Source organism: Chinchilla lanigera, unplaced genomic scaffold (assembly GCF_000276665.1).
Source record: "Chinchilla lanigera isolate Chin_1 unplaced genomic scaffold, ChiLan1.0 scaffold00035, whole genome shotgun sequence".
In the NCBI taxonomy this organism is placed as follows: domain Eukaryota; kingdom Metazoa; phylum Chordata; class Mammalia; order Rodentia; family Chinchillidae; genus Chinchilla; species Chinchilla lanigera.
This window is the reverse complement of record NW_004955436.1, coordinates 18,115,906-18,130,680: the sequence shown is the minus strand read 5'-3', so window position 1 is coordinate 18,130,680 and position 14,775 is coordinate 18,115,906. Positions and strand designations below refer to the sequence as shown.

The window sequence follows — 14,775 nt, the reverse complement described above, 5'->3', positions numbered from 1 at the left end:
CTACATTAAAAATAAGAATTTGGTGAAATTTCTCTCTATTATGATAGACATTACCAGATTACATATATTTTTCATAAATATTTGTTGAAGAATATGAACAGCCTATAGAGCAATATACTTTTTTAGCTTTGCCTACAGAGCAATATACTTTTTTAGCTTTGCCTACAGAGCAATATACTTTTTTAGCTTTGCCTACTGTAAATATATTCAAAACATTTACAAAGGCCTAAAGTTGGGGAAAACCATTCAATAAAAGGCTTATTTTATAATCAAGTATTGAATATCTCATCATTTATGTAGTATAGCACACTGCAGAGAACATTTTTGTTGACGTAGGTTGGTGATCACCGGAAGCCATAGCCTTCTGAGGCTCTTTGACATCCAGAAAGAGTATGGCACTATACATCACCACCTCAAACAAAGAACAAACTGTGAAATTCAAGACATGGTTTCTACTAGACACATTTCAGTTTTGCACAATTGTAAAGTGGAGCAATCATGTCCAAATATTGTAACGGCTATCTGTATAAATATTTGTAAAATTAAACAAAATATATATAAAATGTAAAAAATGCCAAAGTTTAATATCAAAGTTTAATGTGAACTCAATCTCATAGGTGTACTTGTGGGTATATTTATGTAAAGCATGAAGTTTTGTTTGACTTGGAAAGTGTTTGATAAGTTTAATTATTAAGTATTTGCCACCATTATGATAAATATACAGTACGGTCCCACATTATAATATATATGCCGAAGTAGTAACTTTTGGATATCTGTTCCAAAGAAAGAGTATCTGAGAAAATAAAATTTACAGAACTTCTTGAAAATGAGAAATCCTAACAATGAGTTAGGATCATAACCCGAGATTAGAGAACAATAGCCAAATTCAAAATACTTTGCACTGATAATCTTCAATCTGTTTAATTTTTAAAAAAAGCCCAAAATATTGACCTAATATCTTAAAGAAGTGTATAATATTTTATAAATTCTGAATTCAATATCACATAAAACTACCAGAAGAAAAATTTAAATTCAGTCAAATTTGGATAACATTATATATTCAGATATGTGCTTATTATTAAGACTCTTGCTCTTAAAAAGGAAAATTGAAATCTTGGGGGCCATTAGTACTCAATTATCATTACAGAAAAACTTTTTGCACAAAAAATGTGTGTAATGGTTGATACATTGTGTCAATGTGAGATGTTTAGAAGTTTAACTAAGCAATTCAGCAGGGGTCCAGGGTTCTCACTTTGTAAACATCCTCATCCTGGGCAAGAGGAAGGCATGAATATGATGTGAGTGCTACACCCACCTAGGGTGGACAGCCTCTATACAATATAAGGGAGGACAAGAGGCTTGCTCTGCCCTCCTTTTCGCTCCTATTGCTTTTGCTGTCTCCTGCCATCTTGAAGTGTTGCCCCTGTGCCATGCCACTGGGCTTTGGAGCCAGGTGATTACAGACTAAAACTTCTACAAACTCTGAGCTAAATAAACCTTTCCTTCCTTAATTTTGGGTGTCAGGTATTTTGTCTCAGTGATGAGAAAAAAGTAACCAAGACAATATGTAAGTAAATTTTTCACATTTCATTTATAAATATTTTTCATTGTTGCAAAATAAATCTGATTTCAGGTTATAGCACCTTTATTCTCTTAAACTCTAAATTATTAGGAATTTATAGTTAGTATATGCATATATCCTTTTAGTTTTGTACATAAATATGGTATCAGAAACATGTAGGTCTTACAGAATATCTGTGCATCTATATTGCAATTTTTTATATATGCAAGTTATATGTGTGCATATATATTATATTAAGAGGATCATACAAGATAAATATGTGTATACCTTATAACATTTCACATATATCTGCCATCATTTTAATACTATTCAAGCAAAATTCTTCATCAACCAATAATTCTTAATTTGGAGATGTGGCTCCTTTAGTTCCAACTGATGGGGCTTCAGAGATTTATAAAATCTTTAAAAATATATAAAACCTGTGAATATTATTCTCGTGAGTTCATGATACGTGAATCTTCAGCTTGCCTGAGGTTTAATAACAAATATTCAAACCACGGCTGAGTGGTCGTGGAATAGAGACGTTTACACACCATGACATGCTCTCTGCTTTTATAGCCCAACTTTTCCACATGGCTGAATAATCTTCTTTGGGCTATTTAATAGCTCTGAGCTTCAATTTCCTAATCTATAAAATATACATAATAACAATATATACTTCACAGTTGAATTTACAATGAAGTTAATGGAGCCTAAATTTGAGGTCCTGCTGTAGCGTTCACATGACAAGATGTTTTCATTTAATTTGCAAAATTGTGTATTCCTTTGAACAAAGCTTCTCTCTGAATTAGGTAGCTTCACACCCTGTCAAAATACGGTCTTTCTGTTGTTTGCCTCAGTAATTATTCTGAAGATTAAGTTAAATAATAAATATACAGCTCCTAGACTATGCCTAAAACACAGAAAATATTAGATTGTTATTGATTATCATTATTATTATTATCAAAAAGGGAAACAATTTGTTTTTATTTTTCAATTGCTATATACAGCTGGATAGTTCCCATCTAGACAGTATGAATTAGAGTTATTTAAGGAGGAGGTTAATATACTAAGTTATCTCAGTAAATTTGGAAAAAGAAACATACTGATGTATTAGATTTCTTGATGCATACTGAGAAAGAGGGTACATTTTAGTATTTAATCAAGACCACGATTACTGACACAAATCAGGACATTTATTTAGAAAATATGTGATATGATGCAGAGAAAAATTTCCTAAATGAAATCCCACACAATTGTCAGCTGGCTGTTACAAGACCGGATGAGAACTCAAATGAATTTTACAAATCTTATCACATCTATACAGAATCAACCCAATTGTTAAGGATTTAACAATGTATACAGATATGGACATGCAAGTTTCTCAGTCATCATTTTGCAATTTGGAATCTGTTTTACATTCATAAGGTAAGTCATTATGTATGGTACTTATTTACAATTCATAATACAATTGTCATTGCATGATTTAATCACATACAGTACCTAGAAGTTAACAGATAGGAGCTATTTCTATGAACTATTATTAATCACACAAAATGCCACAGTAAATAGTATTGATATATGATCAAGCTGTTCAAGATTATACATTGAATTTTCTTATATAATATATACTAGTTATGAATAAAATTTGTCCACCAGGAAAACATGATTTACATTTCAAGTAATAGGGGCTTGCATATTATATCTCATTGAATCAGTGAGTCAATATAGGAAGTTATTTTATGCTTTAAAATAAGACAAATTTAAGGTAAATATGCTACAATTTGCCACAGGAAAGAACAGAATTTTAAAGCAATATTGATTTGTGCACATATTAAATTGCTCTTGAGTCACTTTCATGAGATGGATGCATGTTTCTGTGAATATATATACATTATGTGTTATAATGTAAAGTTCTGTTCAGAGAAAAATGCTTAGCTTTTCTGAGTCAGTCATGAAATAGTGTAATGAATTAGCTGAGCAGCAGTAAGAGTGGACCAATTAATTCTGCTCTGCTCAATAGGAACAGAAAAGTTAGTCCATCCTTTTCCAGTACTCTGTTGAATAGTCATAATCATAGTGCCATTTCCTGTTTGGAGCCGTGCCCATTTAATAACACCGAATTAGTCACCAGGTTCTTTGCATTGCTTTTCAGAGACGTCATACGCACTGCTGAAGAGCTGAGTAGGTAGCTGGTGGATCTCTCTGGATAGGGCTTCTTTTCACAACACAACTGGCTGTTGAAATGCTTCCTGAAGCTTTCACTGAGTAGATAAAGAGCAAATGGATTGACACAAGAATTGGAAAAGCTCAGAACCCGGGCAACTAAGGTGACAATCATGTGGCCTAGAGATGGATCAATCTCCTTGTAGTTGAAAGACCGATACATGTAGAGGACGTGATTTGGAAACCAACAGAAGATAAAGCAGAACACAAAGACGAGGACAATTTTAGCCAAGCGTTTCCGTGTTTCCATCTGTAAAGAGAAGGAAATGATTTCCTTGCTTAAAATGTTTGGAGCCAGCCAAGTCCAAAATTTATCATCTCACAAAAACAGTGAAATTTGTAGCATGAAAATTCATCCGAAACACATAATTATTTTCCTTAAAAAATGACTATTTTAATAGTTTGATGAAGCCTATTTTGTCTGCTGTACTAATTCCATTTTAAACTATTTAATAGTTTATGCAAGACTGGATGGTAAATTATTAATAAGTGGCCACCCATTCATGTTAGAACTGTGATCTTAAAATATTGTCAAATTTTAAATCTACTTTTCTTCTGCTTAAAGTCTCATTATGTTCAGTAGAAATAAAATTCATTTGCCTGTCAATTAAGCGTACTAATTTAATGAACCAGAATACATTCGTGCTTAGGTTTGTTGTTGTTTTTTTTTTTTTTAATAAGGACATTTTAAATAAGAACAATTGATCTGTTAAAACAGACCTTCACTTTTTTAAATCTTACTACACACACACACACACACACACACACACACACACACAGCACTTGAGATTTAAATTCTTGACACATAAACCAAAAGGAGTTTCTAGAACTGAACATTGTTAATATTTTTATGCTGGGTTACATTTACAAATAAAAATACATTTTCTTTCTTTCATAAAGTTTACATACTGTGTTTACTGCCTTATAAGATGAGCTTTAGGGATTTGATAGACAAAATTCAAATATCCAGCACTAATGTTTGCAATCTGAAAATAATTTTCTAACATTTGCCCTCCAAAATTTAGCTTATATTTTCCCAGAACACTGAAATATTTACATAAAGCAACACAAATGTAAAAATGTAGTATCAAGTGACACTAACAGTAGTTATCATGATATTTTCTGAGATCATCAAGTAAAACATTCCAGAGAAAACTGGAAAAGTTTTAGGAATGGGCCTAGGTGATATCAGGGAAAAGAATTTAGCAGTCCAGATGTAACCCGTGACGTAAGTCAGATAACCCGGCTGTATTAGGGAGGTCACTTGTGAAATTTGTTAATTACTCAACAGTATCCTTCCTAAGCAGGTGGAGCATGGTTAGGAGAGTTTCATGGCAGTCTATAGCTGAGATCCCAACACAGAGTCAGGGTGGTAGCTTTCAGAAGACTTCTTCACAAACGTCAAGACAGAGTTCATAGATACCAAAGAGAAATTAACAAAAACAAGGCAGAACCAAAGCCACGAGGAAAACAAGTAAGAAAAGGAACTCAACTTTAGAAACCAATAGTCAAACTTTAAATCTCTAAATTGAATCACAAGATTCTATGTTTTAAAAAACTGTATATAAAAATAGCAAAATGAGCCTACAGCCTGAATGTTTGGCTTCAGTAATGCCAGATATTTGGAAAAAGAATCCATTAATTTATCCAAAAATGTCTCTGAAGATTGGTTGACTTTTTTTAATCTTAAAAGCAGATGTGAAGCTTGGATGTCTATGGTTCTCAATTAAGGGAAGTTACCTTCCATGCAAGAAAACTTTATCAGGTTCTACAGTTGTTAAAGGGCCTAAGGATGCAGACTTTTACTATATTTTCATCCAAGTAACTTTTCTCTTTGCCTCAAATTTACTGCCCTTGGCTTCCCTGCACCAACAGAACCATTTGGAAGTTCTTTGCTAGGAATACCCAAGTGATAACTACGCATTTTCCCACAAAAATACTTTTCCTATCCCTTTGTAGATCAACACAATTAGTTTTACCTGAAATTAATACTGCCTATTCTTTAAGCACGGAAAAATATATAAATGGGAACATTATACATTTGCAGTAGGCCAAGTATTTGCAACATCAAGCCACATTGGGATCACACTCATTCAATTTTTTTTTGCTTTACTTTTCCAGGACCTCCCTGTCTGGTATTCTATCTAAGCCTTGTTGTCAGATCCCAGGCAATGCCCTAAGATATTTCCTCTTGCATCCTTCTGCCTTACTCTGTTGCTCTTATTAGGACAGTAGGAAAAGCAACAATGATTTAATAAATTTATATTTAATATGTGAAAATGTCTGGTTTATGATGTTGATCTTTGCCTACACAATTGCATGGGAATAAAAGTCTTCAGATGCATTAAATTTCTCATGGTGGAATTCCAGGTCTCAGTAGAGGCCCAGATGTCAGATAGGCAGGACTTTGCAGAACTTTCAGCACCCCTCTGAGTTAAGACTAGGCAAGCCCAATGCTCCTTACCGTTCATAGGATGGAAACCCAGAAAATAGACTGCGGAATTTGTTACTGGTTATGAGCAGTATACTCCCCCACTGCCACACACACACACAGACACACATGTACACACATGCACACATCTACCAGGCTTACCTGTTTTTTGCTATGTTCATTATATTCCCCAGGAAGATTATGTGCACTTTTAGTTAAAGTCCTTGCAATGTGATAATAATAAATGCTAATAATAACAAGTGGTATGAGGAAATAGACCAAAAAAATGAGCACCGAATGAATCTTTGGATGTAATTCATCTGTCTGAGGGTAAGGTAAGCATGCTGTGAAGCTGCTGTTATCCAAGCTTCCAATATGTGCTACTTCTGAAAACACAGCTTCAGGAACTGCCAGCAGCACGGAGACCACCCAGATACCTGCAGCCTTCACACAAGTCCACATCACCGCACCTGACATCTGCATGTCCATGGGGTTGACGATGGCCCTGTACCTAGGAAGACAACATGTCCCAGGTTACTATTTTGAAAAGAAAGAGAGAGAATCCTTACTCAGTAAGAGAAATGCCAACACTTTCTTATTCCCTGGTCTTTTTGCAGCTTCAGAAGACCTCACATCCTTGGGATCTCTCTCTATTAATAAGTAATTTCACTGCTTTTGGCACAAAATACAGGAAGTGAAAGGAAAATTGTATAAATTGACATTGCCCAAATTGCAGTCATTTGTTTACCTTTTTCATAGATATTTTTCTAAATCTACACACACTGCTAAATGTAATTTATTGAATTTTTATTTAAATAATTTTGTTGCTAAGAACTTTATCATTATCATAATCACTGGGAACAAACATTAACTGTAAAATATTAAAAGTCCACAATATGACACAACTAAATCTAATGACATCCTCCTACATGTTCTAAGCTTGATGTCTCCTACTTTCCTAATAAATCTTAGATATTCATCTAACTTGGAATTTTCATAAGAACTGGAAATGAAATAGTATTCGTGGTAAAGGACCCACACTCCAGGACAGAAATTTTAATCTAAAATTCTACAGCTAACTCAGTCACACAGTAAGTAAAATAATGAAGACGCAAGCAAACACAAATTGTACGTGACCCTCAAATTACTTATATTTGTCTTCAAATAGGTAACAAAATGAAATCAGACAAAACTGAGCTGTCATTTCTGATGTCTTTGTGGAAAATCTGGCTTTTTTTTTATTTGTAAAAAATATAAACATTTTATGCTCCAAGATTTTTTATATAAGAAAAAGTTTAGAAGATCCTCACCTTGCCAAAATACCACCTTATCCTTACACACACTTAAACTTATCTGATGCTCTAAAAATTCAGAATATTTCTTCTTTTTATTCTTCAGACAAGGTCTCGCTATGTAATTCATCCTGGCCTTAAACTTGCTATGTAACCCCGGCTTCCTGAGTTCTGGGATTATAAGCATGTGCCACCATGCCTAGGAAAATTCAGGCTACTTCAAGCCACTAGATACCAGTTAAGGTCTTTTTCTGTGAATCCGTGGAAAGTCTTCCTATTTCTCCCTGGAGATGTGCAGCTCACCTCCTCATGCTCACTCCAAAGGCAGCCTCTCTCTCTCTCCTGATTTGTCCCCAGTGCTATTTTCAGATCCTTCATAGGGAAGGGAAATTCATGTTTGGATCTTGGAAATATAGGAAGTAAGGAAGATGAAAGGGGCTTCACTGCAAAATTTAGCATGTACAAAACCTCTCTTCTAGGTTTCCCATGTGGTAGAACTTAATAGGCAGGTATTCCCTTCCTTATTCTTCTTTATCACATTCTTATGAAAATGAAATTGGAATTAATAAGCTACAATGCTATATTTTATTTTTAATCAGATTAATGTACTCACAGTTTTTTAAAAAATCTGTTTGAGTCTTGTAAATAAAAATAAAAACCTCCATTTCACCTCATATCTTTTTCATGAATTAGAATAAATTCCATATCATTATCTCTATATTTCACAGAAATGTAGTTCTACCACTGTTTCTTTTTTTTTTTTTTTTTTTTTTTTTTTTTGGTTTTTCTCCGGTGCCGGGAACCGAACTCAAGACCTTGCGCTTGCCAGACAGGCGCTTTTGCCGCTGAGCTAAATCCCCAGTCCCATCTACCACTGTTTCTTGAACAAATATAAATATTAACTATTGACATCTTGTTATGTCAGCTGAAGATTTTTCTGTCTTTACTTACTATGGCACTTGCTCCAATGCCCAAAGTCCTGATTTCATTATTTAAATTGTGTTTAAGTATAGTTAATTTATAATTATTGAGACTGAAATATTATGTACCATAGAACTCAGCAATATATTATGATGATATTCTAAACACACCTGATTTTCCAAGAGTCAATATTTATTTTTTTACTTGCATAATTTTCTATCTACCTGACTTTGTGTGTGAAATGTTTCTTTATCATCAACCTGGATAATTAGAAACCCAATTCTTGAATCTCAGTGCTTTACTGAGCATAGTGCCACCCACCTGTAATCCCAGCACTCAAAGAGCTGAAGCAGGAGGATCGGTGCAAATTTGAGGCCAACTTGGGTTACAAAGTGAGTTCAAGACCAGTCTGAACTGCATAGTGAAACCCTGTCTCAGTATTTTTTGGTAGGGGGTTGGTACTGGGAATCGAACTCAGGGCTTTGCACTTGCCAGGCAGGCACTTGTGCCTCTGAGCTATATCCCCTGCCCAGAAACCCTGTCTCAAAAAGACAAAAAAAATTTAAAAATGAATCTCAGTGTTTCTTTTTTAGCCTCACATTTACAAAGTATTTCTACAAATTCTTTGGTTTACTTTCTAAACCAATTAGTTCTTTTTCATCCTTTTTATTTTTTTTGTTTCTGCTTTGATGTTTCTGTTTTTTAAAACATTTTCTTCCTTTCAAATCATTCCTTTTCCATATTATTCTATTCTTCTGATATGCATTGGCATATTACCTATGGAACTAATAGCGAAATAGATTAATCTTCTCTTCTAGCATAGTTCTAGGTTTTTTTGTTTTTGGTCTATTTGTACTGGAATTTCTTCCACAGTGTTAGATAATTGTTGATTGATAACTCCTAATTAAGTGCAAAGTACTGAAAGGCTGATTGTTTTTATTGTTATGTTGATGTTTATAAAGGAAGGATAGATAGATGATCACTAATAATAGATAAAGCTTTGTTTTGAAATTATTAAAAAATCACAAAGGGCACTCTAAGTTTCCCCCATGTATTTACAAAGGAAAAGGAAAATGTAACTTATCTATCCAACATCTAAGCACATACCATTGCAGCTACTAAAAGAGACTTAAGATTACCCAGGACTACTTTTTTACTTGAGACTACTATAACAAAATACTCAAGACTAGGTGCTTTATAAACATGACACATTTTTTTTTTCACAACCACGGAGAATAGAAAACTTGAGATCAAGGTGCTAGCAAATTTGATGTCTCATGAAGGTCTCATTACTGATACATGAATGGAACCTTCTCACTATCTTTCCATGCAATGGAACCAGTAAGGTCTTCCTGCAGTTTATTTCTGAGGGCACTAATCTTATTCAGAAGGGCCCCATTCCCATGAGCTAATTACCTTCTAAAGTCCCCATTACCTAAAAATATCATCTTGGGAATTAGGACTTCAAATTATGAATTTGGAGAGGACACAAACGTTCAGACCATAGTCGGCAGAATAGGCAGTATAATGACAATAACAATGTTGAGAAGTTTCAGATAATAAATTCTGGTAATATTTCCAGCAACAGATACAAAATGCTTGGTTTAGGGAAAGTGAGAAACGTAGCAGGAGAGTAGGAAGAAGATAAGGAAGACCTCATCAACAGGGAAGCTTTTGAGCTACCTCTTGAGAATGGGAGGCCAGATCCCAATAATAGTCAGAATACACATTTGAATAAAAGGGTGCTACTGCAAATTCTACAAAACCAGAAGTTAGAGTTGAATGTAAGCTTACTGAAGAGTCAGTATTGGTACTGAAACATAGCTTACAATTATCAAGTACGTTATAATGAACCTCTATTGTATGTGTATTTTTGGAAGGTTATAAAGCAGAAAGTAAAGCCATCTAGGGCCTACTAAAGTAGGCATATTTTATTATGCTTCTTTTTTTGTTTTTTTAGTTTTTTCTTCTGGTAATGGGAATTGAACTCATGACCTTGCGCTTGCCAGGCAGGTGCTTTGCCACTGAGCTAAATCCCCAGCCCCTTATTATGCTTCTTTTTCAAATATTTATATAAAATGTGGGGGCTGCCTCTTAGCATTAAATCTATTTAACTTGACACTGTATCATAACAGGGTACATTTGAAAATTGAAAACAAAAGAATGATCAAAGGCAAAAGCATCTCTCTCTTCACGTATTAAGTATAAATAATTAGATATATTTCTTCACCAACTCTCATTTTGAATCTTCCTATGGCATTTGTGTGTGGTCTAGATTTCATTTTAAGAGATAAATAAATTTAATCATAATACAAAATGAAGTAGACGATTAGATCATTTTTCCTTTTAAAAAATGATCATATCTCAAAATCTCTACCTCTACATTTTCACACACATTTTTAGTTACAATATCCATACTTTTTTCTTATTAAACTTTATTGTATCATGCAAGGAATAAGCCAGAAAAAAATAATCCAAGTGTAAAATATATGAAAATAGAAGAAAAACTCTTGCTTATTACTGCATCTCTAATAAACAACATAATGCCTGGCCCACAGTAGATTCTCAATAAAGAGCTGTTGAACTAATGAAGAAAATATGGCCTAAGTAACTAAGACATCACTTACTACAAGAAATTGTGAGTGCATGGGGTAGGAATTTTTAGATACTAGATTGAGACAGGAATGATAGTAAGAAATAGAGACAGACTCTAGTGTTGCTCAATATACGCTTATTTTCAGAATGACCCAGAGAACAGGGAAAAAATAGATCTAAATAACTAAATAAATCTAAATAAGTTCAATAATGCAGAATATTTATGATATCAAATGCAAGGTTCTACACTGACTAAAGTCTTCAGGGGATCCTGAATATCAGTTGAGTTTACAAGCAATTTCTCGGGAGGACTGAGTGCAGCGGTGCTCACCTTTGCCACAACTGTATGTTGTGCAAGGCAACGGGTGCATTTTCAGTACTTGCACAGAAAGTATATAAAATCCAGCAACCATTCAGGATTTAAAGAATCAGCTCCCTCCTCTTACAATATGCCATGTCATATTGAAGGCATTATTCTTACTTTGCAAGGAGGAAAACACTGCCATGTGATCTGCACTGTTTCTGTCATCTTTCTCCAAGTAAAACATCTGGAAATAACAGATGCAGGGTTAGTGACCAGATGCCATAAATCCAGCCTGGTGCATTCATTGCCTCCTTTTCTGGAGTGTGCCCACCAGGTTCTACACTAAAGTGCATGAATAATCTTCAAAATCCACAACGTAAAATCTAAAGGATAGCAATATTATAAATACTGTGAGAATTACATAGCACCTTTCTAGGTCAAACTGTGGTGTTTCTAAAGATGAGAAAGGGAAATAAACTAAAAATGGTTGAGGTTAATGAGAAAGACATATAACTTATTGTAAACAAATGCAACAACCTTTATTTAATGACAAATCAATAAGTGAGGTGTAGAATTATAATTCACTCTGTTTCTATGTTTATATAAATATAACAATGAATGCTTATTACGGAAAGCAAGTTTACCTTTTTGAATCTGCTACTAGAAAATTTTCAGAAAACTCTATTATTCACACTTTGTGAAAATATGGGTTACCTTACGTTTTTCAACTTTTAAGTTCTTATCCCTGATTTCTTCCACTTTTTTGTCATTCCTGTAACACATATTTGTATCTTTATTTTTCAGCTACCTTAAATTCCTCTGGCACAACTTGAATATAAGCAAGGGTGACCGTACTTCAAGTAGAAGAGGCAGCCCTCCTTTATCACTACAATTAAAACTATCAATGCTATATTCACACAGCACATAATAAGCATATGAAACCAATAAGTACCTAAAATATATGAGGACTAGCATTGTTCTGATGTTGACTGGGGTATATTTAGCTGTGTATCTCCATGAAAATAGGTTAAGGAAATTTGTGTGAAATAAAACACTGGATCTTACTAATAATGCCATGTTTTAAAAAGTAAAGCATAATGATAGTAATTTTGACTGTTATGATAACTAATCATTCAGTTTTACTCTAGTCACTGAATGAAATTTTTTAGCTATCTAATTAAAATGAGTCTCTAAAGCAGAGTAGCTAAAATTAAAAGTCACATTTTGGTTTTGTTATTCAAAGACAACTTTTCAAATACTGACAGGAACAGTGCCATGTACACGAAATGAGATGCATAATTCACACAGAAGTCATCGAATTTTCTAGGAAAGTAGTTTTAGAGAGTATACGATATGAACTAAAGTGAGTGAATCACAGTTAAAAAGTAAAAAATTAACCTCTCCACTGAATTTAGTCATTCCTTCAACAAAGGTTAACTCTTCAGTGCCAAAGCAGCATAAGACTGGAGGGGCTGGGGATTTAGCTCAGAGGCACAGCGCCTGCCTGGCAAGTGGAGGGACCTGAGTTTGGATCCTGGTACCAGAAACTCCCCCACCCCCAAAAAGAAAAACATAAGACTGGCATTGCAAATGCCAGGACCTTTAAGTCCAGACTCATTTTTCATTAGTAATTTGTAAATTAAAGACAATGAACACCACCTTAATTATCCCAGTTAAATTGTTTACCTAAATAGCTTGCTGCTCCTCCATTCCCAGAGAAATTAAACCACCACTTGATATAATGATACCTAATTGTATATATTTCCTGCAATCCTACCCACACATCACCCCACACCCAGCTAATTGTCCAAAAGCACGGCTGCAGAGAGTCTGGATCAATGGTACTGGACCCTGAATTGGGAGGCTTGGATCTTTCTGTTAGCCTTTCCAGGAGGATTTACATTCCCTGAGCTTCAATATCAATACCTGAAAAATCACAAGGTTGAATAGACTAAACGGCTAGGTAGAATAAAGGACTGCACATTGCTAGAACAATGATAAGCAGATTGGATATCAATGGTGCACCTCTACAGCATTATTTGAAGATACTAAAATTTAGTTTCTATCTGTGAAAAAATGTAACATATTGCTTGACTTCAGACATTAAGCCAGAATAATGTCATCTGTCTGCAAAGCACTTATTATCCTAATTATTTTCACATCAGTAAATAGTACCTAATATATGAAAAAGATGCTTCTTCTTATTTAGATAAAATTTTAAATTAAATATTTTCCTAATGCTAAGGTGGACATTGTTACCTTCCAGGCTGGTATCCTACTTAATAAGGGAAATACACTTGAAGGTTTCAGGCTCATGTGAAAAGATCCCACAAGATCCTTGGACCCTTGCATATTTATTCCACAGCTTTCTATGAAGTCAATAATAAAGGTTCCCAAAGTGTATGTGTGAATGGAGTGAGTAGGATATACAATATTAAAGTTAATGTTTTTCTGTTTTTTTAAACAATAAAACAATTTTCCGATATGTTTTCAGTCTTTCCACCTGAGTCCCCTTTTATTCACTTTACTCCCATATCGCTTTCACCCCTTTCTCCCTGTGCCCTCCCACCAACCTTTCCTAGCTCCCTTCGCTCCTTGCTGGGTTCTCCAGGCGAATCTTCTCTCCCACCACCTCGCTTCTACCTCTGCGCTCACCTGTCGGCGCTAAGGGCAGTGAGAGTGAACACAGACACCCCCACGGAGGTGAGCTGGATGGCCGGGATCAGTTTGCAGCCCACCTTCCCGAACATCCACTCGTCGAAGAAGTAGCGCGAGGCGTCCACGGGCACGCAGGTGAGCAACAGCAGCAAGTCCCCAGCGGCCAGGTTAGAGATGAAAATGTTGGGGACGCTCCTCATGGCGCGGTTGGTGATGAAGATTTTCACCAGCATGATGTTGCCCAGCAAGCCCACCGTGATGATGAGCAGGTAGAGGGACGGGATCACACAACGGATCACCAGCTCCCCCGTGGTCCGGTCGGAGCCGGACAGAAAATCCCGGTCGGATCCCTCGGAAAGGAAACTGCTCTGATTCCCTCCCATGGTGTGGGCGAAGTTGGACAGAGACTTGCGGGGCATGGTGTCCTTCGCCTGAGATTCCGCTGGACTTTGCATGCGCCCAGGAGTCCGGAAAAGTGCAACGCGAGCGAGTTGGATTTAATTAATTTCCTTTCCGCCCTGGCAAGTTTTACAGCTCACAGGGAACGAGTCACACAGCTGCGTCCCAAATGGAGCAGGACCTGCTGCAAACTCTGTCCACGCTCTGGAGCTCCAATCTAGATTAGGTTATAATACTACTAGCTTGGGATTTATTTATTTAAGCAAAAAAAAGCAGAGCAGTTGCGTCTTCCTCCCGTTTGTGATGGTCCATTCCCTGCTATAGCAAGCGAAGAGCCCGCTGGAAAACGAAGCTCTCCCCCATGGGGTTGCTAGAAGTGCCTGGCTAC

At 35.5% G+C, this 14,775-nt stretch overlaps 1 protein-coding gene across 1 annotated transcript; it reads right to left on the bottom strand.

Moving 5' to 3' along the window:
- Positions 1-3,635: 3,635 nt before the first annotated feature.
- Nmbr (neuromedin B receptor) lies at positions 3,636-14,407 on the bottom strand. Its single transcript, XM_005389257.2, has 3 exons — positions 13,986-14,407; positions 6,381-6,729; positions 3,636-4,037 (listed from the first exon to the last, which is right to left on the bottom strand). Exons 1-3 carry the CDS (start codon positions 14,405-14,407, stop codon positions 3,636-3,638), a joined length of 1,173 nt encoding a protein of 390 aa, XP_005389314.2.
- Positions 14,408-14,775: the final 368 nt, after the last annotated feature.